General features: G+C 42.8%; 1 protein-coding gene and 1 pseudogene across 1 annotated transcript in view; one reads left to right on the top strand and one right to left on the bottom strand.

Moving 5' to 3' along the window:
- Selenoi (selenoprotein I) overlaps nucleotides 1-27108 on the bottom strand; it is a 38932-nt gene extending 11824 nt beyond the window's left edge. The window contains exons 1-5 of the mRNA XM_052186214.1: nucleotides 26914-27108; nucleotides 10215-10283; nucleotides 9222-9330; nucleotides 5027-5101; nucleotides 1206-1468 (exon numbers count right to left, since the gene is read on the bottom strand). Coding sequence (XP_052042174.1) covers nucleotides 1206-1468; nucleotides 5027-5101; nucleotides 9222-9330; nucleotides 10215-10283; nucleotides 26914-26970 — 573 coding nt within the window. The 5' untranslated portion in view covers nucleotides 26971-27108. The remainder of the gene's footprint in view (nucleotides 1-1205; nucleotides 1469-5026; nucleotides 5102-9221; nucleotides 9331-10214; nucleotides 10284-26913) is intronic.
- On the top strand, nucleotides 18535-18942 carry LOC127687513 (2-iminobutanoate/2-iminopropanoate deaminase-like; annotated as a pseudogene).
- Nucleotides 27109-27933: the final 825 nt, after the last annotated feature.

The raw sequence follows: 27933 nt of genomic DNA, 5'->3' as shown, positions 1-27933 counted from the left end.
CTTCTCCTCCAGTGTTGCCATCAGATAGCTACTATAGGCAATGCCGGCACCTAGTGAGCATGTGGAGCCTTTCAAAGGCAGTCCACAAACTGGTTAAGTCATAGGACCACTTGATTTGCTCACCTAACCGACCTCCATTAGCAAACATGCTCCGGCCTCTGACTTCTTCACTGGAGTCTCATGGCAAATGGAGAAATGACCATACCAGAAGCTGAGACTCAAGGGCAGGGAGAGTAACCCAGAGCTCTCTCTACTCACTAAGGTTGGCAAGGGAGATGAGAGCCAACAGTTCATCAGATGTGCGCATCTTCCTCCAAGCAAATCATATTTAATAGCACTAAGTTATTAAATTGTAATGTAATAATGGCATTGTAATTATAACACTTTTAAAGCTCTTATCACTTAGAGATACGTGACAAAGCACTTAACCACATTTCCTGTAAAGACTTAGGAAAACACAGACAACATACATGAAACCAGAGGCTATGTGCTGGGAACTGGTAAAGCTAAGTGCCAGGTACCCTAGGGTTTGTTGTCACGTTTTAGTTTTGTGTATTTTGGAGTCACTGATGCTGGGGACAGAAACTATGGACCTGTACGTGACAGGTAGGGGCTCTAGCACTGCATTACCTCTCCATCCCAGTCCTCCTCCCAGGAAAAGACAACATTAAAACACACAGCAATTCTCCCTTTTTTATTTTTATTATTATTATTTTTTTAATGTTTGTGGTTCTTTTGTTTGTTTGGTTTGGTTTAGTTTTTAGAGACAGGGTTTCTCTGTGTAACCCTGGCTGTCCCAGAACTCACTCTATAGATCAGGGTGGCCTCAAACTCAAGAGATCTGCCTGCTTCTGCCTCCTGGCCTCCCGAATGCTGGGACTAAAGGCGTGTGCCACCACAACCCAGCTGTATGTGTGTTTTTGCCTGCATGTGTATCCGTGCACCACTCAAGCACCTGGTACCCAGGGAGGTCAGAAGAAGGTATGAGTTCCCCTTGAACTTAAGTTATAGATAGTTATAAGCTGCCAGGTAGTTGCTCAGAATTGAAGTTGGTAATTCTGAAAACAAAGGAGCCTGTGCTCTTAACTTCTGAGTCACCTCTCCAGCCCACATATCAGTTCTAATTAAAAAATGCCGGACAGCAGGGAAAAGGGTTAATATAAACTTTAAAACATGCGGACAATGAGGGTAGAATATATACTTACCACTTGGCTAATGTCGTATCCCCATGGCAGGAAAAGAACGCCTGTGTTATACTTCTCCCAGTGAGACAGGATAAAAGAAAACAAAACTACCCATAGCAGGAGATAAAGAACAAAAACACTGACACCAGTCGGTCCTCGGCCAAAGATGGAGTACACAGTCACAACAAAGTAAACACACGACCAACTATCCAGGCCATGGTCAAACAGCTCCCCCAATGGGGTGCTGGAGTTGGTTCTCCGTGCTTGCTTCCCATCTACACCATCTGCAACAAAACACACACCAAAGGCAAAGTCAGCATCTGACCAGCAACTTCAGGAACTTCAGGAAACTGGTGGAAAGAGCAAAACAGATAATAGAGATATCCTGTCGCTTCCAGCCAGGACTCTACAATATTCCAACTCTGACACTTCAGAAATAAAGTGTGTGTGTGCGTGTGCGTGTGCATGCGCGTGTTTGTGTGTGCGTGCGCATGTGTGTGCGCGCGCGTGTGTGAGCGTGTGTGTGCGTGCACATGTGTGTGTGCGTGCGTGTGTGTGAGCGTGTGCGCGCACAGAAGACCATAAGGAAGAGGGTGCTGAATTCCTAGGAGCTGGGATAAGAAGCAGCTATGAGCCACCGCTATGGGTGTTGAAGATCAGCAGCACTCTTAACCACTGAGCCTTCTCTCCCCCAGCCCTACAATTTCTTAAAGTTGAATCTAAAAATCCATGACATACTACATTAATAGTCTCATTTTAGATCTAAGAAAGAAGCATCCCAGCTAACCCCAACTCCTCCAAGCTGGGCACGAACTCTCAAGCTCTCAGAGCTGCTCATTACAACTCTAACCAACTACTTGCTCTAGGAGCAAAGTACTTGGTGACCACACTCGTTTCCTCCTCTGTGGCACAGTCCCTGCTTCACACGTTTGGTCTTCCCTCATTTTAAGTACACTCAGAATAAGCACACAGTACAGTTCAGACAATACAATGATAAATTTGCTGAACTTTTACAGTTGCACTCACTATTCTAGGTGCTATAAAAATGACAAGGTCAGGAGATACAGCTTAGCAGTTAAGAACACTGGCTGCTCTTCCAGAGGACTCAGGTTTGATTCCCAACACTCCTATAGTGACTTTGAACCATCTGTAATTCTAGTTCCAGGGGATCTGACTGCCTCTGCATTCATCAGGCACACACATGGTATATGCAGACACATATATGCAGACAAAATATCCCAAATATGTAAAATATATATGTATGTATGTATGTGACAAGAATCTTATAATTAACTGAGTTTGTGCCCTTGGAGTGTTTACAAGTGAGAAAGGGATATTATATATAAGACAATCATTAAAAGCATGGTTGTGTCACAAACCAGGAAAGAGTCTAAGAGGCAAGGGTTCCCTTCAGATAATGAGGACTGGCCTTTAGATCAAGAAGAAACATGAGTGGGATCTTCAGGCCTGAGTTGGATTTCAGCAGGTAAAAGATACAGGAGTGTGCCATTTCAGGGAGAGATGTGCTACCAGCAATACTCACTGAGATGGAAAACCACAGTGCACATCCAAAGCCTCGAGATGGCAAAGATCACAAGTCATGCTCAGAGAATGCAAGCTATAGGTTGATTACAAGCCAGTATGTAAAGGCAATATCTAAACTCTGAAAGAGGGGCAGAGACAATGGCTTAGCTTTCACTGCTCCTGCTGAGAACCCAGGTTCAGTTTCCAGCATCCACACGGCAGTTCATGACACTGGGACACTTGACATGCACCCAGGGCACATATATACATGCAGGTAAAACACTCATACATTTAAAAAGAAAGTAAAACACCACACTTGGCTCTCTATTAAAAACAAAAACTCCAAAAGAGATTCAAGCTACTTAAAAAGGTTAGTGTCTGGAGGGAGCTACTAAAAGATTATGGATAAGAGAAAAGCCATGCTTTCGGAAGTTTGCTACAGCAGTGTGAATGGCAGGCTGGATACAGGGGCCCCAGTCAGTCAGCCTGAAAGGAATGAAATGCTGGTGGCAAACAGAACACTAACAAAGAAGGACCAAAAGTTGGTGTGGAGGTCCAGACGTCCACACAGGAGATAAGAGGCAGGAGGAGCTCAAGCTGGCAGCCACGCTGAGCCACAAGTGAAACAAACAAACGAACAAACAAAAAAACAAACATGTAAAAATGAGAGAATATGTAAGCCAAGAAGATAACTGCCCAAGTGTCCAGCCTGGGTGACATGAAGCAGAGTATTCTTACAAAGAGGGAGTCAGCCGCCCAGCAGGAACGGTGGGTATACAGGGCTGAGAGCTTTCCCCGCTTCTATGTAGCTGAAATATTTCCAAAATAAAACAACAACAAAAAACAAAACACCTTTCTCCTATTCACTGGCTTAACAGTTTTCTATTTTCTGTGCAACTCTTACATGGTTAAACCATCAAATCCACAAAATATGTATTAATTAGATTTTGTGCATTTTTTTCAGTGACTTCATTCCAGTTCCCTATGTTGGGTCTGAGTATATTTCAGAATTTGTTTCTCAGAATGGTGACTTATAGGATATTCCATTATTATGAAACACAAGCTCAACCCTACAGAAATTACTATAGTGCCAAGTAACTTAATATTTTATAATGTGAGCATGTTCGCAATTAAATATTATAAACTGTTTCATGTTGTTTCATGACTAGCTCTGCAACTCTGCAACAAGCTGCTTATGCACTCTGCGATTACAAATCATTCTTATATAAAAATGCTTAAACAACTTGAAATTCAGGTCTGCTATTTTACATAGATTTGAAAACCAAATGCTAAACTGCTACAGTGTACCAGGCCAGGTTCTAAAAACTTGTGCAACAGTAAACAAGAATACTCACTCTCAAAGATTTAATATTTTAGTTAGCCCAGCAGAGGGGAAAGGAGAAGACAGGATGAGGCCCAGAAATACTCCAGCCGCACACATTCTTGCAAACAGAACAAGCAGTGTGTCCTCACTCAGATGGCCCTGACCTCTTTCCCGAGTGACAACAGTCCCTCCTTATCCGTCCCCCACTGCACTCTGTCATTGCCTTCTCAGCACCCACCAATCATTTTCTATGCTAGGATTCCTCATCCAGCTTAAAGCAAAAATAATGCCTTACTCCAAGAGCTAGTGGGCTTTGTGGGGCACGTCTTTGTGAGACTGTCGCCTTCTCAACTGGATTTTGACTGCAGGAAGACAGCACAGACAGCACATAGAGAAATGAGCACTGTCATGCTCCAGGAACGTGTGCTTCTGGAAAATCAGCTGTCTGCAGCTATGGCTTAGTAGGCTGCCTGTGCCAGTGGAGGCCCTACCCACCCATGCTAACCGGACTCAGTGGGTTTCAAAGGAAAAGAGAAGAGGCCTGAAGTTGGGGAAAAGGATGTAGAAGGAGGTCCGAAAGAGTTGAGGAATGTGTATGTGTGTTGGGGGGGGGGGATATTTACAATCTAAACATATTATACATGTGTATGAAATTACTAAAGAATTCTTAACATTTTCTTAAACAATTATACACACACACACACACACACACACACACACACCAAAAAACATCCAAGAAAACCTAACTTCGAACACTAGACCGTAACCCGGATTTGGTTACAAGCCAGTCCCTGCTTTATCCTGGAGGCCAAGCCCTAGCAGCAAGTGTCAGCACTTTTCAGACTGAGAAATATAAATCTATCAACTGGAACACGACAATAATAGATTCTAGTTAAAAATGAAGTTAGCCTAGGAGAAAATGTTAATTTAATGAGTGTTTAGTCTTGCTGATATTCCAGTCACTGATTAAATGAGATAAATTGCAGTTTCTTACCTAGAGTGTAGGCAACAAAGTTGAGGATGCCCACAACGATCCAGACCCAATCAGGTACATGCTTATGGCCGGGTGCTGCAAAAGAAAGTGGCCAAGACTTTAATACAGTCTAACTACAACAGCCTCACCATCCTACCTGCAACCAGCAAGAAATGTTGCTGCCTTTGAATGAGAGGTTAAGTTACTTGACAATGTATTCTGAGTGCAGAACTAAAATACTACAATTTAGCAGTAAACTCCACCAAAACCAAAGTAACTCTTGGAGTTTTTATGTAATAAATTTCTTTGTGTGAAAAACAAAATAACAACAACAAAAACTTCCTGGCAATTCATTAATAAGTATCTATGGTGGTTTGAATATGGTTGGCCCATGGAAAGTGGCACTATTATCAGGTGTGGCCTTGTTGGAAGAGGTGTAGCCTTGTAAGAGGAAGTTATCACTGTGGAGGTGGGGCTTTGAGGTCTCATACACATCCTCAAGCCTGGCCAGTGTGATCCTGACTCTCCTCTTGGCTGCCTGCAGAAGACAGTCTCCTCCAGCACCAAGTCCACCTGCACACTGCCATGCTTCCCGCCATGATGACAACAGACTCAATCTCTGAAACTGAATGCCAGCCCCAACTCAATGTTTGCCTTTACAAAAGAGTTGCCTTGGTGTAGTGTCCTTCACAGCAATAAAACCCTAACTAAGACAGTATCCATATTGTATTTTTATTATAGTACAAGACTTGAGTGTTCGTCTCCACTTCAAAATTATTTAAAAGGCTCAGTGGGGTGGCACACCCCTTTAGTCCCAGCACTCCAGAAGCAGGAGCAGGTGGCTCTCTGAGTTCAAGGCCAGCTAGGTCTATTTATCAAGTTCCAGGACAGCCAAAGCTAGAAAGATCCGGTCTCAAACAAAACAAAACAAAATTTACTTACAGAATCAAGATGAAAAATAGTATATGAGAGACTTAAAAATTGAATTCACAGATGTGGTAGTACATGCCCGTGATCTGCTAGGAGGCTGGTGAAGGAATAATGAGTTAGAGGATAGACTACAGAGTTCCAGGCCAGCCTGGGCTACATAGCAAGAGCTCATTTTAAATGATCTTAAGAGTAATTAAAGGAAATACATTCTTAGTTACAAAATAATTAATATATAATGAAAATTTGAAGTATGTATATTATAAATATGCAATTTATATATAATATTACTCAGCTATAAAAATGAATGACATTTAAAAATCTGTAGGTAATGAATAGATTTAGAATGTGTAATATTTAAGTGAGGTCACACATTCTCAAAAAGAAAAAAAAAGAAATGTTCTCTCTCATATACATAATCTAACCAGTAATGTGTGTGTGTGTGTGTGTGTGTGTGTGTAAACAAATGCTCATGTGAGCACAATATTCATAAAGGGAAAAGAAAGGCTAAATATTGAGCCATGAGGCATGCATTATGAAAAGAGGATGTAAGTCTAACTGTTTTCCTAGCTCTGTCATGGATTCTTTTGGCTTGGGTGGCAGATGGGTATATAAATATATCTGACAGTCAAAGTGCAAGATTGAACACAATACTCCACAGCCTTCGCTCTAAACGCCTGTTCTCTGAGTTGTATAGACTTAGGGTCTGTTTAATTTAGATGTGCGATGTTTTTATTTATTTCAAAATTGTTTTCAAAGCTCATAAGATTAAAAAATAAAAATATGTGTTTGTGGGTATTCTTAGCATTAAAACACAAAATGCAAAAAACATATTTACAAACTTGGGCATATAGGTGTATAGAAAATAGGTATGCAAACCAAAGATTTACTGACAAATCATAAAGAAATTTATTTTAGAATAAATTTAGTATACAAAGGATTTTACCTTTTATTAAAGACTACAGTAGCACTGGAGAAACACCCATGGTTAGAAGTACTGGTAGCTCTGCCAAGGAACCTGGGTTCAAGGATAGCACCCACATGGCAGCTCTCATTTTAGGGTGCCCAACACCCTCACAGACATACATGCAGGCAAAATACCAATGCATATAAAATAAAAAAATGATATTAAAGACTAAAGTAAACTTGTATATGAATGAAATGGATATGCTTATTATACAAAGAACTGAAGATGGTCAAGTAATTGATATTAGAGGGCATAGAGCATCTCAACATTTTTCAGTTGATCTGATTTTTAATTTTATAAGTGTTAATGCTGAGAACATTATTTCACATAAATGTGTAAACACAGAATACCAGAAATCTGTTAGACTCATTTCAGAAATTGTTGGAATTTTGCCCTAATCCCAAAGTAAAATTCATTTTTTTTTCCAAATAAGATTCAAGCCAGGAATTCAAACAGCAACTTTTAAAGATTTGTTTAAGCATGTGTGTGCGCGCACGTGTGTGTGTGTGTGCACGTGTGTGTGTGTGTGCGTGTGCGTGTGCGTGTGTGTGTGTGTGTGTGTGTGTATGTGTGGGGGAGGGAGGGGTCTGATTTCCCTGGAGCTAGACAAACTGATCACTGAGACTACCTAACTTAGGTGCTAAAACCAAACCCAAGTCCTCAGCAGGAACCATACACTCTTAGCCACTGAAGAGTGTTTTATTTCTTATTTCTTTAGTGTTCATTGTCTTGATGAAGGGTCTCGTGTAGCCCGTACTGGCCTTGGACTCAGTATGTTGCAAAGGCTCTTGCAAGAGCTGGGGATACAGGCTACACCACCACACCCACTTCATAATGTGTTGTGCTGGGGCCCTGAACTAGGGCTTTGTGCATGCTAGGCATGCCTCTATCAACAGGTGTATCGCCAGCTATCCCTTGACAGCTTTTATGAAAAGGAGGGTCTCATTGTGTAGTTCTGGCTGGTCTTAAATTCAGAGGTTCACCTGCCTCTGCCTCCTAAGGATTAGGATTAAAGGCTCATACTGCCTCCTAAAGATCAATTTTAAATAAAAAATGCTAACACAATACAATCCAAAGACATCCCAATTTAATATTTACATGATGCAGATACATAAGAAACTGTTACATCTCTGGTTTTTCATTTAAAAAGCCATTATATTTAGGAGCAGAACATTTCATACATTCAGTAAAATGATTACATTTTATAACATAAAGTCTAGCAGCAGAGCTGACGGTTAGGGGCAGTATTCTTAAGCAAGGCTGCAGTGAAGTCATGGCACAGTGCCCATAAGTGCAGCCACAACAGCTCAGACTCATTCACTACTTGTCTGATTTTGAATTTGTCTTTAGTGTTTGAGTGCTCACAAATATTTTACTGCTGTCAAATTTTCTGTGACTCCCCTACATTCAGGGATGTGAGCCCATATGGGGTCCCAACTCAGTTTTAATAAGCCATGTTTTAGACGGATATCAAAAATATTTTAGGAAGGCCAGGTATAGAACTTAGCACTCAGGCCTGTAGTTCCAGCTACTTAGAAGGATTCTACATTTGAGGCCACCCCGGGCAACTTAGTGAAACCTCACCTCAAAATAAAATGTAAAGAATGGGCTGAGTTTCTAGCTCAGTGGTGCAGTGCATGTCTAACATGTAAAATCCTGAGTTTCATCACTAGACTCACTATAAAATAAACAAACAAGCAAACAAGGCCAACTAAAAACCACTTGAGAGGAAACCAGGAGTCATCTAAAGGGAAAAAAATGAGCAGAAGGAAGGAGAGACTGCATTCCCTTTAGAATAGAGGCAGCTCTTCTTTTCTATGACTAAAGATGAGTGAGGCTCATTCCTGGCATTTATAGGCATGGTGGCCCTAATTAGTATAATTTTTAGATAGTTTCAAATCCTAAATGTCTATCTACACATAATTTTTTTTGGTAAGCTTATGAACTTCTGCTACATGCTAAGGCTGGCCCTGAAATCCTAACTCTCCTGCCTTGCACATGCAAAGTGCTGGGATTACAAGTATGCATCACCATATCTGGCTTTTAATTATTCATTATTTGCCAAAGCCTCACAGCATTTTAGAAAGCATATCTGAATTTAATAGGTAAGTTGTTACTGTATTTCTAAAACTTAATGGAAACATATGTAACATTATAAAAACACAACTTAGTTTCATATACAATTCCAACATCTTATATAACATTTTAACATCCAAAACTTTCAGAAACATAAACATATTAGAGTCAGAAATTAACTAAGCACACCTTACTTTTGCTACTCAAAATGCTTTAAATTATGTATTAAGATAATAAGACTCTTACCTGAAGCATAGAAGTCAGGATCGAAGTATGTCAGAAGTAGGAAATTGAACACAAGCAGCATAAAGCCAGAAAAGGTTATAAGATTGGGAGCCAGCCAAGTAGGAAACACCTGTTTTTTTTCCAAAATAGTTGTAAATTAAAGAAAGCTCTGTTTAATAAACATCATAATATACAAATTTAGGTCATAAGAAGCTATCAGTTTGAAAGATTATATGCAAGAGTTATGTGTATTAAAATGTAAACAGTAACTCCATTTGTAATCTGAGTATCTTTATTCCTGTCTCCCATCTTTAAATGATTCTTTAATACACAAACCTTTGTAATGATAGCATTCAGTTAATTTTGGAAGGTTTCAAAAAGCCTTTTTATAACAATGATCCATTACAGTGTATACATTTAGATTTCAACATGCAGATACACCAACAAGAGAGTTGAGTGGGGCGGGGTGAGAAGGCTGGCACCTCTATACAGCATATGAAAAGCATTGTCGGCCTGTAAGCACAAACCTGCAATCTCAGTTACTCAAGACAATGAGGCAGGAGGATTCCAAGGCCAAAGCAACCCAGTGAGCCCCTGTTTTAAAAAGTAAAAAGGGGCTAGAGAGTTGGCTCAATGGTTAAGAGCACTTGTTCTTCCAAAGGACCCAAGTCCAATTCCAAGCACCACATAGTGTGGCTCACAACCATCTCCAACTCCAGTTCCAGTGCATCTGATGCCCTCTGCTCACCTCCAAGGGCATTAAGCACAGACGTGCATGCAGGCTAAACATTCATACACATAAAATAATAAGTCTAAAACCAAATTTTTCAAAAAGTAAACAGAAGGCTGAGGATGTAGTTTTGTGTGGACCACCTAGCAGCAAGTATGAGGCCCCAGGTTCAATAACTAGGACAGCAAAAAATTAAACAGAGTGGCAGCAGTTAAGACTCTGTAAGATGGGTTAAAATACTAAAAACTTGTTTAAACAAAAACGCACGCCATTAATAATCTTACCTTCACTATAGTGTTCCAAAATGGATGCATGACATACAGAGAGAGCGGGTTGGTATCCAAAGCACTGTACTGTTAAGAAACAAAACATTTCAGAATTAACCATTAATTACTAACAAATACAATAGTATTTTTCTTTTTTGCTTTCTTTCTTTCCTTTTTTTTCCTTTTTTTTTCCTTTTTTTGGTTTTCTTGGATTTGTTTTTTTTTTCGAGACAGGGTTTCTCTGTGTAGTCCTGGCTGTCCTGTCTCACTCTGTAGACCAGGCAGGCTGGCCTCGAACTCAGAAATCCGCCTGTCTCTGCCTCCCAGAGTGCTGGGATTACAGGCGTGTGCCACCACACAATAGTATTTCTTAATGAAAACAAGTGTAAAATAACCCCGAAGAGCACATCTATTTATATGCTACGCCCTTGTGGATAACAAGACTAGAGTAGCAATGCAATGGGGCAAGACTTCTGAACAGTCAGCCGTTATTTTATGGCAAGAGAAAAGAGCCACAGGGCAAGCAGTCAGGTCACACCAAGGCATGGAATTAATCCTAGCATGGTTGCTTCAGTCATACGCTCAGAGTGCAAACTGGCAGGACCATCACTGGCTCATCCTCCCCCTCCAACCAACTTTATGTTACAGTATCTCAGTAAAGGCCTTACAGGAGGGCCTGGGATACAGCTTCGTGGTAGAGCACTGAGTTTAGGGATTGGCACGAGGGAAACTTTTAAGAAAAGAAAAAGAATCATGTCACATTTCCATTATTATTATTACAGGAGAGGTAATATTCATGCTGTCCAGGAGAAGCAAAAACAGGACACTTTTTCATTCTCCTACATCCATGTTTTTTGGTTTTTGGTTTTTAGTTTTTGAGACAGGGTAGCCCTGGGTATCCTACAACTCACTCTGTGGACCAGGCTGGCCTTGAAATCAGAGATCCACCTGCCTCTGCCTCCCAAGTGCTAGGATTAAAGGCGTGCACCACCACCTCATGGCTTCCCTACACACCCCCCCCCCCTTAACCTGCAGTGGTCTAGTTGTTCTGGAGAGCTCCGAGTGACCTTTCTGCCTGGACAGCATGTGACAGCCCTGATCTCAGAGGCTACCACAAGGATTTAACAAGTTGATCATATACGCACATATCAGTAACTCAAATATCTACTCAATAGATTCTATGTGGTTTTCTTCCACTTCTCTAACAATTACAACTAAAATGGAGTAACTATCTGGGGCAAAAGACCTGACATGGGTGAGAAGATGATGATGATGGAGATGTGGTTTGCTTGTACTGGCCAGTACTATACTTCAAGGCGAGCACCAGACTCTCAGCAGGCCAACTTAAGCCTACTTACATTGTCCTCTCTGAGTTCAAGGCCAGCCTGGTCTACAGAGTGAATTGCAGGACAGCCAGGGCTACCCTGTCCCAAAAAGCTAAACCAAAAAACATGGATGTAGGAGATTGAAAAGTGTCCTATTTTTGCTGGACAGTATGAATATTGCCTTTCCTATAAAATAACTATAACAACGGAAATGTGACACGGTTCTTCTTCTTTTCTCTTTCAGCAAGCTGAGCTGTGACGAGGCTTTCTCTTTCACCTGCACAGTGCACAGCAGACATCACTACACAGGAAGTGTCACAGGAAGAAGGTACCTGCCCTGACAGCTCCCTGCAAGCCCTAGGCTTGCAGACCTAAGCACCCCTGAAACTCTACACAGATGACTCAAAGCGGGTGTCCTGGCCTCACTTAACAGTCTGTACCCATACCATGTGGTGGAGGCAGGAGACCTGAAAAACTGGCAGAGCATCCACTTCCAGCCCACCCTCTGCGGGAAGCACAATCACTGTAAGAACATCAAGTGAGAAGGAAACAGCGTGAGGTGCAGCGTGCATCTAACCGGCACAACGTCCAAAACCGTCTGTTCTAACAGCCTCATCCATTAGCTCTTCGTCATCTTGAATTAGATCCAAAACAAAGTCTTTAGTTAATGGCATTTCGCTCTTTTTTATAATCTGACACTTTAAACCTCTACACTAGAAGCCCAGAATATAAAACAAACACGTTTTATAGAAAGGGACATTTTACCCTATAGGATTCTAATTTGACATTCAATCGTGGCCAATGAGTTCAAGTAAATTATAGAAAGATCAGTGCGAGACTCCAAGGCAGCAGCCAGCAACCTTACACAACACTCAGTGCTCTCAGCCTACAGAGCTTCTTAAGGCCACATACCATTTAAACAAACTCTTAACAGTGCTGTAAGAATGGTAAAACCTCAGCATGAGGGAGAGATCAATATAAACCATTAAAGGTGCTAAGCTGGACACAGGTGTTTGCTCGTGTGTGTTAAGTACACTTTGACTTTGCACTGGGGTGCTTTGGTACATCCAGAGAATGTGAACCTGGTAACTACCTGGAGAACATCCAGCATGGCTCACAGTGACTCCAGTTGATAAGCCTGTAAAAATACTTAAGAGCAGCCTCAGGGCAAGGAACTTTCCAAGCAAACTGTGCGGAGGTGGCCTAACCCCACACACTCACAGCACGTCCGACCCACAGCTACTGCAGTCTTGGTTATACAGCTCTTTAGTGCCTCTGGTTACCAAGAGCAAAACAAACCTCACCACTTACAGAAAGAAAATGGTCTGAGGCTAACCAGCTTTCCATACACAAGTAAGTCCTCTTCAAGTCCAGCCTCTCGATCCTGTGTTTCATTTTACTCTACAAGTTAGGCAGAGGAGGGCCTAAAAGCCTTTAAAGGCCTTTAAATAACTGGCAACAGCACGCCCTTTTGTGACTCCTTCAAACACTTTCAGGGTAGCTCACCAGACCAAGGGTTGGAGGGCTCTAGTTTAGGGTGAGATAATAAACACTTAGGCTTTGAAGAATGAATGACCTCTGCCACAAATATGCCACACTGCCATTTAAAGGGAAGCAGTCACTCAAAAACATGAACGAATAAGCACGGCCTTGTTCTAATAAAACTGCACTTACAAAAGTGGGGCTAGGGGACTCAGGAAGGCCAGAGCAGACAGTCCAAACTGCTGTTACTCCAACACAGCTTCCCTGAGGGAAAAAGGAAACTGAAGCAATGCCAAGTGGGAAGAAACATGACCAGAAGCCTTCAGTTCTCAACATGGCAGGCTCAAGACAGTTTGGATTGTCTGGTAACAAACTCATACCACAGGCTTCAGACACCTTCACAGTGAGCTGGCCCCTCAGCACTGTCCCATACGGGCCACCAGGCCACCCTACTCTATAATATGAGGTTAGCTGTCGGAAGCTAAGCATACAACTACACTGGCCCTTTTAACATTTCATCTTGCTAAAGCCAATTTATTTTCCACACTTCCTAGATAGGATTTTCTTTTAACCTAAGTTGAACTGCACAAGAAAGTGCATATGCCTCCAAACCCCCAGCATGTAAGTTTAGCCATGCTAATAACACCATTCCTTAGGTCTTATTAGAATGCCAGTCGAGGTAGAACATGAAGGCCACTCCCTCAGGATGGCTATGCATTAATTACTACAGCTCACCATTTCTGTTTGAATACGGAGCTCTGTAATGTCATCTAACGCAACTATACCTCTCTCACAGGAAAAGACTTTCATACTCCGCGTGAAATCCACAATTACTCAAAGGAATGTTTTGCCAAATAGCCTAAATCAAAAGTTTTTTGTTTTTTTTTTAAATTTCAACTAGAGTCAGGAAACCAAGCAGAATTCACTCTCCCCTCATCCATACCTATAATATTTATGAATACCTGCGCTTTCTGACAGAGGCTGCCCCACACCATTGGCAAGAGAGCAGGAAAACTCAGTTTCCTGAGCTTATCCAGTCTACAGTCTAACATGAGATGGGCCAAAAGGAAGAACACAAGTACTTATCACGAGGCAAGAGAAACCATGAACATTAATCGTGTCGTAAGAGGAGAGAGCAGGCCGAGCAGACAGAAACGGAGTGCTGTGGAGAGAAAAGCCAAGCCTGGAAACGCTGCCTGCCACACACCAAGGAACACCAGAGTCACCACACACTGAGGCACAGGGACCAAGGAACACCAGAGTCACCACACACTGAGGCACAGGGACCAAGGAACACCAGAGTCACCACACACTGAGGCACAGGGACCAAGGAACACCAGAGTCACCACACACTGAGGCACAGGGACCAAGGAACACCAGAGTCACCACACACTGAGGCGCAGGGACCAAGGAACACCAGAGTCACCACACACTGAGGCACAGGGACTCCCCAGGGTTTTCAGAGACAGCCCTGCCAGAACCTTGGTATTCTAGACTTTCTAATGTGAGAAAATAAATTTCTTATGCCTAAAGCCACCTATTATGCCACAACTCTTATGACAGCTCTCTAGGAAAGCAATGTCTATGTGACTACACCCTAGTCAGAGCAGTCAGCCTAACTGTGCCCTAGAAGATCGTCAGTGTATGGGACACAGGATCAAGGAAAAGAAGCCAGGCCTGAAAGAGAGTATATTTTACAAGTCACCACATGGATGAAGCTCAGGAAAGAAGCCATGGGCTGGAGAGATGGCTCTGTGGTTAAAAGTGTACTGTTCTTGCAGAGGACAAGAGTTTGGGTCCCAACACCCTCATCAAGTGACTTGTGACCACCTACAACTCCAGTTCCAGGGGATCCAAGGCCTGTGGTCTCTGTGGGTACTTGTGCTCATTCACATATAAGCACAGTCATAGACAAATAATTAAAAATAAATATTTTTTTAAAGAAGTCGTAATAGTAGTTTGGTGAGAGGAACTAAAGTACTGGAGATAATTCTGGATCACTGTTTGAAGACTCATCAACTTACACACTTAAGATTTGTGTCTGTATATCACTGACACCCTGGAGGGAAAAGGAGGCCCTGCCATATGGCTCAGCAGGGTTAGACACTTGCCACCAAGCCTTACTACAGGTTTGATCCCTGGAAACCCCATGGGGGGGGGGGGGAAGAGAGAGAGGGAGGGGAGGGAGGGAGGGAGCGAGAACACACAGATGTCCAACATCTCCAAGATGCCCTCTAACCTCTACGCGTGCACTATCTTACTGTGAATTACACTTAACAAAAGGCCTAGACTCACCAGCTGATAATATAAACACCAAATCATAAAGCACATTAAAACTGGGTATAGTGAGTAACACCTGCAGTCCCAGGGCTTGGGAGGCTAAGGTAGAAGGATTACAAACCCAGACCAATCAGGGCTCACAGTGAGAGACCCTTCTTTAAAAAAACAAAACAAAATATGTACTAGCTGATTGTGGGACTCCATAAAATTTGGCTTTTACATATAAATTAGTGGTGGTTCATGAATTGCACTTACTGCTGTTACCATTTCAGATGTAAGCAAACTCAAAACCATTTCTTTTTTCTTTTTTTTTTTTTTTTTTTTTTTTTTTGGTTTTTCAAGACAGGTTTTTGGTTTTTCTGTGTCCTGGAACACTAACTCTAACTCTAACTCATTCTCATTCTCATTCTCATTCTCATTCTCATTCTCTCTCTCTCTCTCTCTCTCTCTCTCTCTCTCTCTCTCTCTCTCTCTCTCTCTCTTCCTCTACTCTCCCTCTCTCTCTGCAGACCAGGCTGGCCTCAACTCACAGAGATCCATCTACCTCTGCCTCCTGAGTGCTGGGATTAAAGGTGTCCCTTACCATGCTAAGGGGTAAAAAGCAAGATAGTTCATAATGAAATTTCAGTATAAATTAAAATTATTACCTCTATCACTTAAGCACAACATATAATACAAAAGGTCCCAATTGTTAAAAACTATTCTTTAAAAAAAATTCAAAGAGCTGCCTTCCATATAACAAATTTGGGACTCAGTGCCTGAACAGAAGAGAGAGGTAGACAGCACAGAAGTTTTTTAATTTGATCCTTTATATTTCCAGTACACAGTAGGCATTCAATAAACACTTACAAAGTCTGCACATATGAACAAGTAAATGTATCAAGTGTACTCTGTGTACTGACTGGAAGAACAACACATAGCCTGTCAGCAAATACTATAAAGTAGATATAATAATGTTAACTGCCATTAGGCAGACATCTAGAACCACCTGGGCCTCTCTCTGAACATGTGGGGATTATGTTTCGTACGGTGGGAAAGCCATCTTAACTGAGGCTGTTCCTGGGCATGGCATCCTGACTAAGCAGAGTGGAGAAAGCCAGCGGCCAGTGAGAGTGCTCATCCCTCTGCTTTCCCTGGGAATGGTCTGAAGTGGGCAAGCCCCTGCTGCAGCCCTGCTGCCTTGATTGTCCTGCCGTGGACTGGGAGGGAAAATAAATTCTTGTTGCTTTAGTCAAGAGTACTTTATCTTAGCAACAGGAAAAGAAACTAAAGGATTATCTGTCCCAATCTTACAGATAAAGGGCTATAAAATTCCGACTAGCACAGCTAACAAATGGGAGGGTCTAAGTTATAATCATGAGTCCAGTAAGACTAAATCCTAGAACACTCTAGTGCCAGGCGGTGGTGGCACACGCCTGTAATCCCAGCACTCAGGAGGCAGAGGCAGGTGGATTTCTGGGTTTGAGACCAGCCTGGTCTACAGAGTGAGTTCCAAGACAGCCAGAGCTATACAGAGAAACCCTGTCTCAAAAACCAAAAACCAAAAAACCCAAAAAACGGGCTGGGGAGATGGCTCAGCGGTTAAGAGAACTGACTGCTCTTTCAGAGGTCCCGAGTTCAATTCCCAGCAACCACATGGTGGCTCACAACCATCTGTAATTGGATCCGATGCCCTCTTCTGGTGTGTCAGTGACAACAGTATGCTCATATACATTAAATAAATTAAACTTTAAAAAAAAAAAAAAAAAAAAACAAAAAAAAACAAACCCAAAAAACAAAAACAAAAAGATAAAAGAAAAAAGAAAGAAAGAAAGAAAGAAAGAAAGAAAGAAAGAAAGAAAGAAAGAAAGAAAGAAAGAAAGAACACTCTAGTGAAACTGATCACCTTGCTTTAAGCCAGACGATACTGTCTTGATACAACTACTGAATCCTAGAACTGCGACCCCTTTGGGAGTGAACGACTCTTTGACAGTGGCTGCATATCAGATATCCTGCATACCAGACATTTATATTACAATTCATAACAGTAGCAAAATTACAGTTATGAAGTTGCAATGAAAATAGTTTAATTTTATGGGCAGAGTCAGCATGACATGGCAAGCTATATTAAAGAGCTCCAGCATTAGGGAAGTTGAGAACCACTGTCCTACACTCAGTGCACTAAAACGTCAAGCTACCCCAAAGTGTGGAACACATACCTCAGAGTGATGACCAGTGAGTTACCCCCTTCTATATCCTTGATGATTCATTCTGCTTCCCCAAGGGTAGAACCTGTGGCTGCTTCTAACCAACAGAACACAGCAAGGATGACGGATGTCAGTTTTTTCAAAGATGTATGACAGAGCACAAGTGTGAAGGCCAGAGGTCAGAGGTCAACCTCTGGTGCTCTGCTTCCTTTGTTGTTTTGAGATAGTCTCTACAGGAACCTGGCTCACTGACTAGGCTAAGATGGATGGCCAGTGAGCCCCAGGGACCTATCTATCTCTGCCTCCTCAATACCGGGATTACTGTCATGTTCGGCCACGCCTAGCTTTCTTAATTGAGTTCTGGGAATCTAAACTTATGTCTTCATGAATTTCCTCAACTATGCTCCCGGCTTGAGAACAGATGCACTGAAGTCTGATGGCACATTCTCAGTACTTGGGAGGCAGAAGCAGAAAGATCTCTAGTAAGAGACCAGCCTGGGCAACCTTTGAAACGAACGAACGAACAAACAAACAAACAGAGCTAAGGACATATCTAAGTGGAAGAGCACTTGGCTAATGTGGACAAGTATCTGGATTTGACCTTCAGCACAACAAAGGGGAAAAAAAGAAAAATTACAGCTATTTGATGTTTGAAAGCTAATGCATGCATATTAGAACTTCTCTTTCACACCCATTTCTTCTAATATAGTTGGGTATTTCTTTGATGCAGGGCAGTTCTCAAAGTGTGGGTCTCAAACTGGACACCAATCAGATCCATAGCATCAAGGTCCGGGAGTAGGACCAGGGCCTGAAGGTACCACCAACACATATGGCCAGAATCTGCCTATTAGCAAACCCTTCTGAAGGGTTTCCTGAATTGAATGATAAGCCACTATCAGGAATTTAGTGGCCAACACAGACACTTCCTAGGGGTAACTCCAAACATTACATTTTATGCAAAAGGCAAAGTATAGTAATGTTTCTAAAAATAAAATCATTAAGTTTCCATTAGAGCTGGTCGGTGGCAAAAAGAGTGGGTGTAGCTACCATCGTTTCTTCTTCTGGAGGGTCTTCAGGAGGGAAGGGTTAGCATGTCGTCCATAATAGGAAAGGTGATCAGCACCACAAAAGCCCCGGCAGCCATTGGTGCCTACAGCCAGGCTGTGCTAGCGGACAGGACCACTTACGTCTCTGGACAGGAGGGCATGGGTCCTTCCAGTGGGCAGCTTGTGCCAGGAGGGGCAGTAGAAGGTGCTAACAAGCCCTTAAAAACCTGGGAGATTCACTAATGTGGTGAAAACAACTGTTTTACTGGCTGACATAAATGACTTTGGCACTGTCAATGAGTTCTACAAAACATATTTCCAGGGTAGCCTTCCTGCCAGGGTTGGTTACCAAGTTGCCACTTTACCCAAAGGAAGTTGAATTGAAATTGAAGTGATCGCTGTCCAGGGGCCTTTCACCATAGCATGACTATAAGTAGCTGTGCTGATGCTGACTCCAGAGTTTTTAAAATGTCTTTCACACTTAAATTTTTACAAATGATGCTGGGAAACCTGACCAGAGTGGTTGAAGTTATCGTGGAAATGACCAAATATGTGGAGATTTGACGTTAATTGGAGATTATTCAGTACAGTGACTGATGCTCTAATTTCACTTACGTTGCTGGGTGTAAGAGAAGAAGCACACAGACACTGAGATGGGGAGCAGAAGGAAAGATGAGCTGTTATTTATGACAAATAGGAAAGGGCACACCTACTTAAATCATATTAATTTGCTCATGTGAAATACTTAGTTCTCATGTTAGATATAAGAAATTAAATTAAAGCCGGGCGGTGGTGGCGCACGCCTGTAATCCCAGCACTCTGGGAGGCAGAGGCAGGTGGATTTCTGAGTTCGAGGCCAGCCTGGTCTACAGAGTGAGCTCCAGGACAGCCAGGGCTACACAGAGAAACCCTGTCTCAAAAAAACAAAATCCAAAAAACCAAAAAAAAAAAAAAAAAAAAAGAAAAGAAATTAAATTAAAATACTCAAACTTGAATAGTACCAGGAGAAAAAAGTGGACCAAAATCTTATACAGATAATATTGGTTTAATGGAAATAAAAAATAGATGTGTAACTTTTAAAAAAAACTGGAGTAGTCTCCATTAGAAGGCTACTAAATGCAAGAAAGAAAGCATTGTGCACAACAAAGACACAAAAACACTAACCCTAAACTTCAAATGCCTTTTAAGAGGAAGGGAAGGTTATTAACCCCAAACAGAAACAAGTTTCTTACATTCTCTTTATGACTATGAGGCTTTAAGAACCACACCCACAGACATGACTCAAAGATTTCATTTCAGTGAGTACAGCCATTTTACATCTGCTAACAAGTCAGAGCAGACTGGAGAACCACAGCCAGGAGAGACGTACAACAATGAAATGTGCTACCATGCTTCAATATATTTGTCCTGGAACTGGAAATATACTTCAGTTTTAAGTGCACAAGGACCTGAGTTAGATTCCCAGCACCCACACAAGAGAGCTAGGCATGACAAAACATAAATGTTCTCTGGTGTAACCGCAGGGTGGGTGTCTTTGTATGCTACATCCTCCTTGATGTTACAAGCAGGGAGACATGAACAGCAGGTTTTATTCTTTGTTTACTTAACACTACACACTGAACACTTGACAAATATTAAACTCATTCAACTTTGAAAATGATCCTATGAAGTCAGACCTATCAAACTCACAGAGGGGAAAAGCTAGAGATCAGGCTGATAACGACCACACAACAGGATGTATGTACTTTTTACTTAAATATCACCCCCAAACTGTTTAATAAAAACATTTTCATTCTCAGAGTTGTGAATGAAATGTCCCTTTTATACAGTTTCACTTTCTGTGTCTTCAGTCAACTGTAGGAAATATTAAATGGAAAACTCAAGAAATAAACAATTTATAAGTTTTAAAATTTAATGCTGTTCAGAGTATCAATGAAATCCTGTCCCTGCCCAGCGAGGTAGAGACGTGACTGTCCCATTATCCAGCACATCCACGTCATAGACTGCCACCCACTAGTCATTCAGTCGTGGCCAAGGAATCATTGTTTCCGTTCAAATCCCATTTCCCAGAGCCGATGCCACTCGCCTCACTCTGCTTACTACCAGCCACTGTAAGTCGTGTGGTCCTGTAAGGCTACAGTGAGTATTCTGACAAACATCAAGAGAGACCTTTTTTTTTGTATTTTCGAGACATTTTGTATTTTCGAGGGTTTCTCTGTATAGCCCTGGCTGTCCTGGAACTCACTCTGTAGACCAGGCTGTCCTTGAACTCAGAAATCCACCTGCCTCTGCCTCCCAAGTGCTGGGATTAAAGGTGTGCGCCACCACCGCCCCGCAAGAGAGACCATGTTAATGGAACTTTATTAGAATATACTCTTACTGTTATTAATCTCTTGCTGTGCCTAAGTTACAAATTAACCTTCATCATAGGCTTGCTTGTATTGTAACAAAATTACATGACACACAAAGTTCTGTGTTACCTCAAGGCTCAGGTATCCACCAAGGGTTCTGGAATATGTCCCCTGCAGATAAAGGACTACAAGACTCAATAAATGCACTACTAGCAATATAAGCCCACCTGTGCCAGCTCTAGTTTCCACGGTCCTTTCTCATTTGCAAACCATTAAATACATAGCCAATTAAGTGCGTTACTAAAGGTTATTACTCCAGTCTTACAGATCAGTACCCATACAGAACAGTTTGTACTTCATTCCTAGGTTTAAGAGATGGCATAGCATGAGGAACACAAACTCCAAATCTAACTGCCTGGTGTCAAATCTCAGCCCACTGTACTGTGGTAGATTGGGTGTTTCCTCTACACAACACCTGAATACAAGCAACTTTTCTCCCTCTCCTACTGAATTTCTCTCCCCTGCACCAGACAGAACTCTCCCCACCCACTCTCCTTTTGCCTCTGCAGAAGGACCTTTCTCTTCTAACTTCAGGATATAATTCAAGAGCCATCTGAAAGGGAAAGGAGAAAGGAGAGAGAGGAAGGAGGGGAAAGGCAGTAAGTGAGCCTGAGGCCTGCTCTCACCATGCTGCCCTGGTGGCTGTAAGTCCAGCCTCAGCCTCCGGAGGGTTGCAGTCACATGTGTGCCTCGTCACACTTGGCAGCTGGACATACTGACCTAGAACCCCTAGAGTATTTCTGAGGCTTATTAATGTACTCACCAGGAATAATCTCATCAAGGCAACTAAGAAACCACTGATGAAGGGTTATTATTGAGTAACAGCTGACAGCTAGGTATCGCTGTATTTACACAGAAGATTACACTGCAGCCAGCCTACAGTCCCAATACATGGAAATCGAAGTCAATAGTCCCTCATACTATTTCTACTGAGGCTCAGGAAGCACCCAGCCTTTGAAATTACAGAAACTGCCTCTATCAGAGGACAACTCATTCACAAACCACAGCTGCTGTTTTGTTTCCTTGGTTTTTGTTTTTTTTTTTTTTTTTTTTTTTGGAGACAAAGTCTTGTTATGTAGCCTAAGCGGGCCTCAAATTCTTGCTAATCCTATTTTTGCCTTTGGAGTGCTGAGATTTTAGGTAGGAGTCATAATGCTCGGCCTCAGAGTTCTTTAGAACAAGAAGTTTTGTTTTAATCCTAAACCACGAACTAGACTTTCATGTGTCCCTATCCAACAAGAAATGCCCTACCCAAAAAGTTACTATAAAGTTATAGGGCTTGTCATCTGAGCACTAGGGAGGGACAGGGAGAAAGACCAGGGCATCCTCGCTACCTAAGACTTTGAAATTAGATTGGTCTCCAAGAGACCCCATTACACACAGACACACACAGAGGGGGGGTGAGGGGGAGGAGACTTTTTAAAAAGAACTTTAAAGCACTTCAGAATGGCACCTCACAAACCCTGCCTCACATGACAGCTAGCTTCTTCTACCTAGCCCACCTACCTACCAGATCCTGAGTCATCCCTGGGCTTCTCCACACCTTTTATGTGCCCTACCCTGCCCCCAATACCACCCGTTGCCACTCAGTCATCATGTTCTGTCAGTCTTAAATAAGGGATGGAGAAGATTGAATAAACAAAAAAGATGCATATGAGATATAAGGACCAGAGGGAAATGGCACACTGGAAAGCATGTACTGTATTCATTTATTTACTTATTTATGATTTTTGGAGGTTTTTCCATTGTGTTCTTGTTGTTTGAGACTCTCGTTAAGTCTCACAGTGCCGAGGATGATCTGAAAAGTGTCCCCTTTCATCTTCCTGTCACCACCTCAAAAATGTCAGTGCCACGGAAGCATCTGCCTCCTCGTACCCATGTGCTTTTTTATTCTTTTAAAGACAGAGCTTCACTATGTGTTCTTGATTATCCTGGAACTCACTATGTAGATCACGCTGGCCTCTAACTCAGAGAAACCCACCTGCCTTTGTATGTCTAGTGCTGGGATTACAGATGTGTGCAATCACACCAGCCACATACCTTTTTAAAAGAAGTTAAGTCCTACTAACATGAACAATAAAATAAGAGGAAGGAAAAAAAAATAAAGGAAGGTCAAGGACAGTGTTGCCCAATTTTCTGAAAGAACATCCAGAAATATGGACTTTTATAGGAAAGATTAATTTTTAAACAAAGTAAGGGTCAAATTCAAATGGATATATTTTTCCATTTCTACATAATTCAGTATGAATTTTCCAGTTATGACCTCTATTTTCAGAATCTCCTCTCCCTTGCTAGGTACTGTGGCTCATGTCTATAATCCTAGAACAAGGCAGACTGAGGCAGGAAGATCAGAAGTTGGAGGTTAACTGGGCTACAGATCAAGACTGTCAAGAAGAAAAAAAAAAGAAGGAGGGAAGGAAAGAGGATCTCTGCTTCCTTGAGGGACATGGTGGTGCCAGGCCTGTCATCTCAACACTCTAGATACAGAAGCAAGAGATCATGAACTTCAGGCACAGTGGGACAGACACAGATACACCAGACACACGGAATCTCTATTCCCTCTGTTCTGTCCCCACTGCCATAATATTCAGGTCTTCAACATTCCTGGGCAGAGACTGATTGATTGACTGGCATCAGAATCAGCCGGTGGAGAGTACCAGCCCCCAACACATACCCCAAATGATTCTGATGCCAACAAATGTGGGCCACAGACACTAACCTACAGAACAAAATCACTCCCACTCTGCTAGGAGCCTGCCTCCCTCTCCAGTCTCACCTGCCAAGCTGCCACGTTACTCAAGCGCCTTATTTTATGGCTCTCAGAAACCCTCAGGCCTGTCTCTGTATCTCATGATGGGATGCCTTTCCCTTCTTCATTCTCTCTTTTCAGTTTCATCTTCCCAGCCTGCTCTCGCCCTTACCTCCATCACCGTGGAAGTCTTTCTCAGGTATAACATCCTCTCTCACCCCATCAGTGTGGTTTGCCTCCTGACCTTTTTCACAGCACCTAGAACTTCAGTCTGTACTCACTAATTATAAAGGTTTATTTACCCACCCCTATCTACCACCAAACTAGACTCTTTGAAGTCAGGAATTTCAACTTAGCTTAATTTTGCAACCCCAATGCTGTGCCTGATTGGCAGATCTTCCATAAATGCTTGCTGAGTAAATAAAATTACACAGTATGACCCAGTAAGACAGAAGGACAGTTTGGATTCTGGTTCTCTAGCATTGCAATCAAGATGCAAATACAATCTCTCTTTAAAGCTCAACTGGAACAGTAATAAGTTCACAATAGCTACAATCCCTGTATCAGGTTGTTGTCATCAGCCACTACCCAACAGCAGAAACTAGTTCCTGAAATTCTACTCTTGAAACTAAACAAAGTACTTAACTCTTTCCCCTCTAAAGCAAAAGGATACAATGTGACACTAGCTGCAACACTGTAAATTAAAACTGTGCCTTCCCTCAGTCTGACTAAGCAAACCACAACAGTTTAACCCATTAAAGCACGGAGTCCTTCAGCAGTATTAGTCCATTATGAACAAGAGGATAATGGAAAACCAGCAAGAATCGATGAACCTCACGAAGGTGGAATACGTCAACACAACTGTCTGATCTCCTTATTAAGCAATGGAGCAGAACTGTACTTCTAAATTAGCTCGTCATATTCAAAGTGAAAATTTAAAAGAAGCCTCCCAGCATCCCCGCGTAGCACTCCTTTTACCAGACTTAATTAAAATGTCTTCTATTCCTTTCCATTTTCATTCCTTCAGTATTTACTGGGCACCTCTTCAGTTCAGGATGCTGTGGAGACACTGATCATGTTGAACGAGACAGCCCTGCCCACCTAGTGCTCCTGTCCTAACATAGGAGTAATTACAAAAATTAATGAATAGGACTGTGTTAGGCACTTCACCAGAAGACATAAGTATTAAGAGAGTACATAAAACTGAATCCACCCCAGGCTTTCTCCTGTACTGGAAAACACCCCCTTTTTACTACAGAAACCTAATTTCTTCTCTGTGTGCACGGCTCTCAGCACCTACTCTATTCAAGTGCCAGGTTTCTACACGTAGCTCTCAAATGTACCTCTAGGAAAGACAGAGAGATTAACCTGGTTCAAAAGTAATTTTTTTCCACCAGCTGTTATGGGAGCGTCATTTCTTTTCTCTGTATCTTTTTGCTCTGTTATAAAAGGTCACACCCAAGAATAAAAGCCTCTTTTAGTATTTTGATTGCATGCTTGGGGGTGGTGTCTTAATTCGTTATAAAGCATGTACTCTCCGAAGACCACACAATGAGGAGGCAATGGGAAAGAAAGGATCTCTGTGTGCAATTCGCGTGCCAAGACTAACCACATAGATTTTTCCCTTTGGATGCCTCTGCTTCATTCTTTCAATATGTGGTATGGCGTCCAGCAGAGAGCCTTCTACTAGAATGCTAAGGTTATACATTTGTAATTGATTTTGGATCCCTCCTCCAAAAAAGGCCTCATCGTAACCAGAATAACATCGACAAACTATTTTAGTGGACACTGGTACGATTGCTAAATTGACCTTTGTTTTCCAGGATGATAGAAAACCTGTTGTCAAACATGGGAACTGAGTCAGAGAAGGGATAGCCACAGAAAACCACACTGAGGTGTCTGATAAAATAGGACTCCTATCTAGCTGAAACTATAAACCCAAGGAAAACAAGGCTCACTAAATAAAACTGCTATTTTATAAAAGCTTGTTATAAAATTCAAGACTTGAGTTTGAAGAAAGTATTTTGACTGTCAATCTTTGCAGTGCAGCATGGATAACCAAGAATGTGGTGCGGACACACACAGGAGGTATCGGGGTTAACAGCCTTCTGATCTAAGTTACTAAGAGAGCTCTACAATGTCTTCCTTCTGAGTTACAGTTTTAAGACATGTCACCACCTTAATTCAGAATGGTATGGTCCAACACCGCTTCAAAGAATATTCCAGGGCCTTCTAAAGCCCCTGGGGTTTTGTTCTATTTCATTTAAATAAAGACTTTTCCCCCAAATATTAATTCATTGCACAAATGTTAGCTGGATGTCTACTGCCAACAGGACCAGCCTCATTTGGACATTCTATTTGATACACACACTAATTTCATAAAGATACAGATTGCCCTCAGGAAAGGCTTACCAAAGATGAGACACTAAATCTCATTATTTCACGTTAAGATGCCTGGATGGCCAATAGTTCCCTGGTGGGACTAGTAAATCTAGATGAAAACCACCAGCATTTCCGAGGGGCTCATACCGTGCTAGACGCTTTTCAACCCCTTTCAATATACTAAACACGACAGAAACTCACACTTAGGCTAAAGAATCTAAAAGAGAGGCTGAGTGGGGTTTCAACGACTCGTTCAAAGCCAAAAAGAGAAACTTGACTTTGGCATCGCGTTTCTATGTACTCAAAGCCCGCGCGCTCTTTGCACTATACAGTTCCTTCTAGTGCACAACGTCTTAACCTGCAGCGCCAGCGATACGAGCCTCAGTGAAAGGCTTTTTCCAGGGGTAGGGTGGGGTGCATCTTCATTAAGGCCTGGAGAAGTCACTTCCTTCCCTTAGTATCCGCTCAGAGACCTTCTAGATCTCTAAAGTTATAAGCACTGAGAGGCATGTGGGAAGTTCATTCAAACGAAGACCAAATGAAGTGAACGACACCCTCTCTGGGAAAGGCTGAAAACCCGCCGCAGTGACAAGTAATAAGGAAAAGGAGAGAAAGGAATTTCTTCACCCCACTCTCTAAGGAAAAAGCAGTCTCCCGCGGGGTGCCGAGACCGGGTAGCCGGCCTAGGATGCTCCCACGCTCCCCGACCGCGAGCCCCCCCAGGGTCCTCTTCAACAACGCCCGCCGGCGCGCCACGCGGCAGGCACAAGGTGACACGGACCTCGCCGGCCCCTCAGGCACCAGGGCGCGGCCGGGGCGCGGGGGAGAGGGGCGACCGCCCGCTCGACTTCTCTACCTTGTACTTGTCAAAGCCCGCCAGCTGCTCTGGGCTCACGTATTCGTAGCCAGCCATGACGACCCGAAAACTGAACGCCCACTCCGCAGCGGCAGCGACACTGCGCGACAGGGTAATGAAACAGGAGCAGCACTCGGCGCTGTGCAGGGCTAGGAAAGCCTGGGCTGGTAAAGAAGGTAGAGTCGCGCTCCGCCCACCGCGCACGCGTAGCCCGCCCAGTGCGCAAGCGCAGCCCCCGCGGCTCCCGCGGGTAGGGACACCGCCCCTTGCACGGCCCGCCCCCGGCAACGCCTCCACCCAATCGGCACGGGCTGGCCATCGCCAAGTCCCGCCCCCACCACTATCTTCGTCGCTTCATTTGCCAGAGTCAAAATAGGTGAACTGAAGTAAGAGGAGAGGTGAAAGGTCAACTTCCCAGCAGCCTTTGCTCTTGTCTCTGCTATAGGAACCCTGAGTGTCTATGTGGGATGCTCTCATAATCTTGAGGCCCGGGTGAGTGTGTACGGGGGAGTTCGGGAGGAAGGGCGGAGCCAGGTGCGTGCCACAGCGGGCTGTGAACGCCTGGAGCTTCGGGATCTTGAAATGATGATGCCGGGCGAACGGGAGACTGGGAGTGGCCCAATAAAGGGACTTGAAAATACGTCCCTTCCGATCCGTGATGCTTGTGAACCTTGGACTGCCTCGTCAGATTCCACTGGTTCAATCGGTGCGAATTCCAATTGCTCAAGTCTCCTCGATTCTCCCATAAAACCATTGATCTCTCAATCTCGATGGGGCCCTGTGTTTACAAGGAGTGATTTTACAACTAGGACCCAGTGCATTGTAGAAAGAACACGTCACCAGTGGTTAATATGTATCTAATAATAGGAAATGTTTAATAATTGCTACTTTTTATTGAGTGCCTTATGTGCAGAGAATTTTACATCATCGCCAACCCATTAACATTATTGAATGAGAGGTATTTGCCCCACTTCCCCTAGCACACAGCCTGGAGTTGTGTATTCACCAAGAAATTCAAAT

Source organism: Apodemus sylvaticus, chromosome 6, assembly GCF_947179515.1.
Source record: "Apodemus sylvaticus chromosome 6, mApoSyl1.1, whole genome shotgun sequence".
In the NCBI taxonomy this organism is placed as follows: Eukaryota; Metazoa; Chordata; class Mammalia; order Rodentia; family Muridae; genus Apodemus; species Apodemus sylvaticus.
This window is presented reverse-complemented; position numbering and strand designations above follow the sequence as displayed.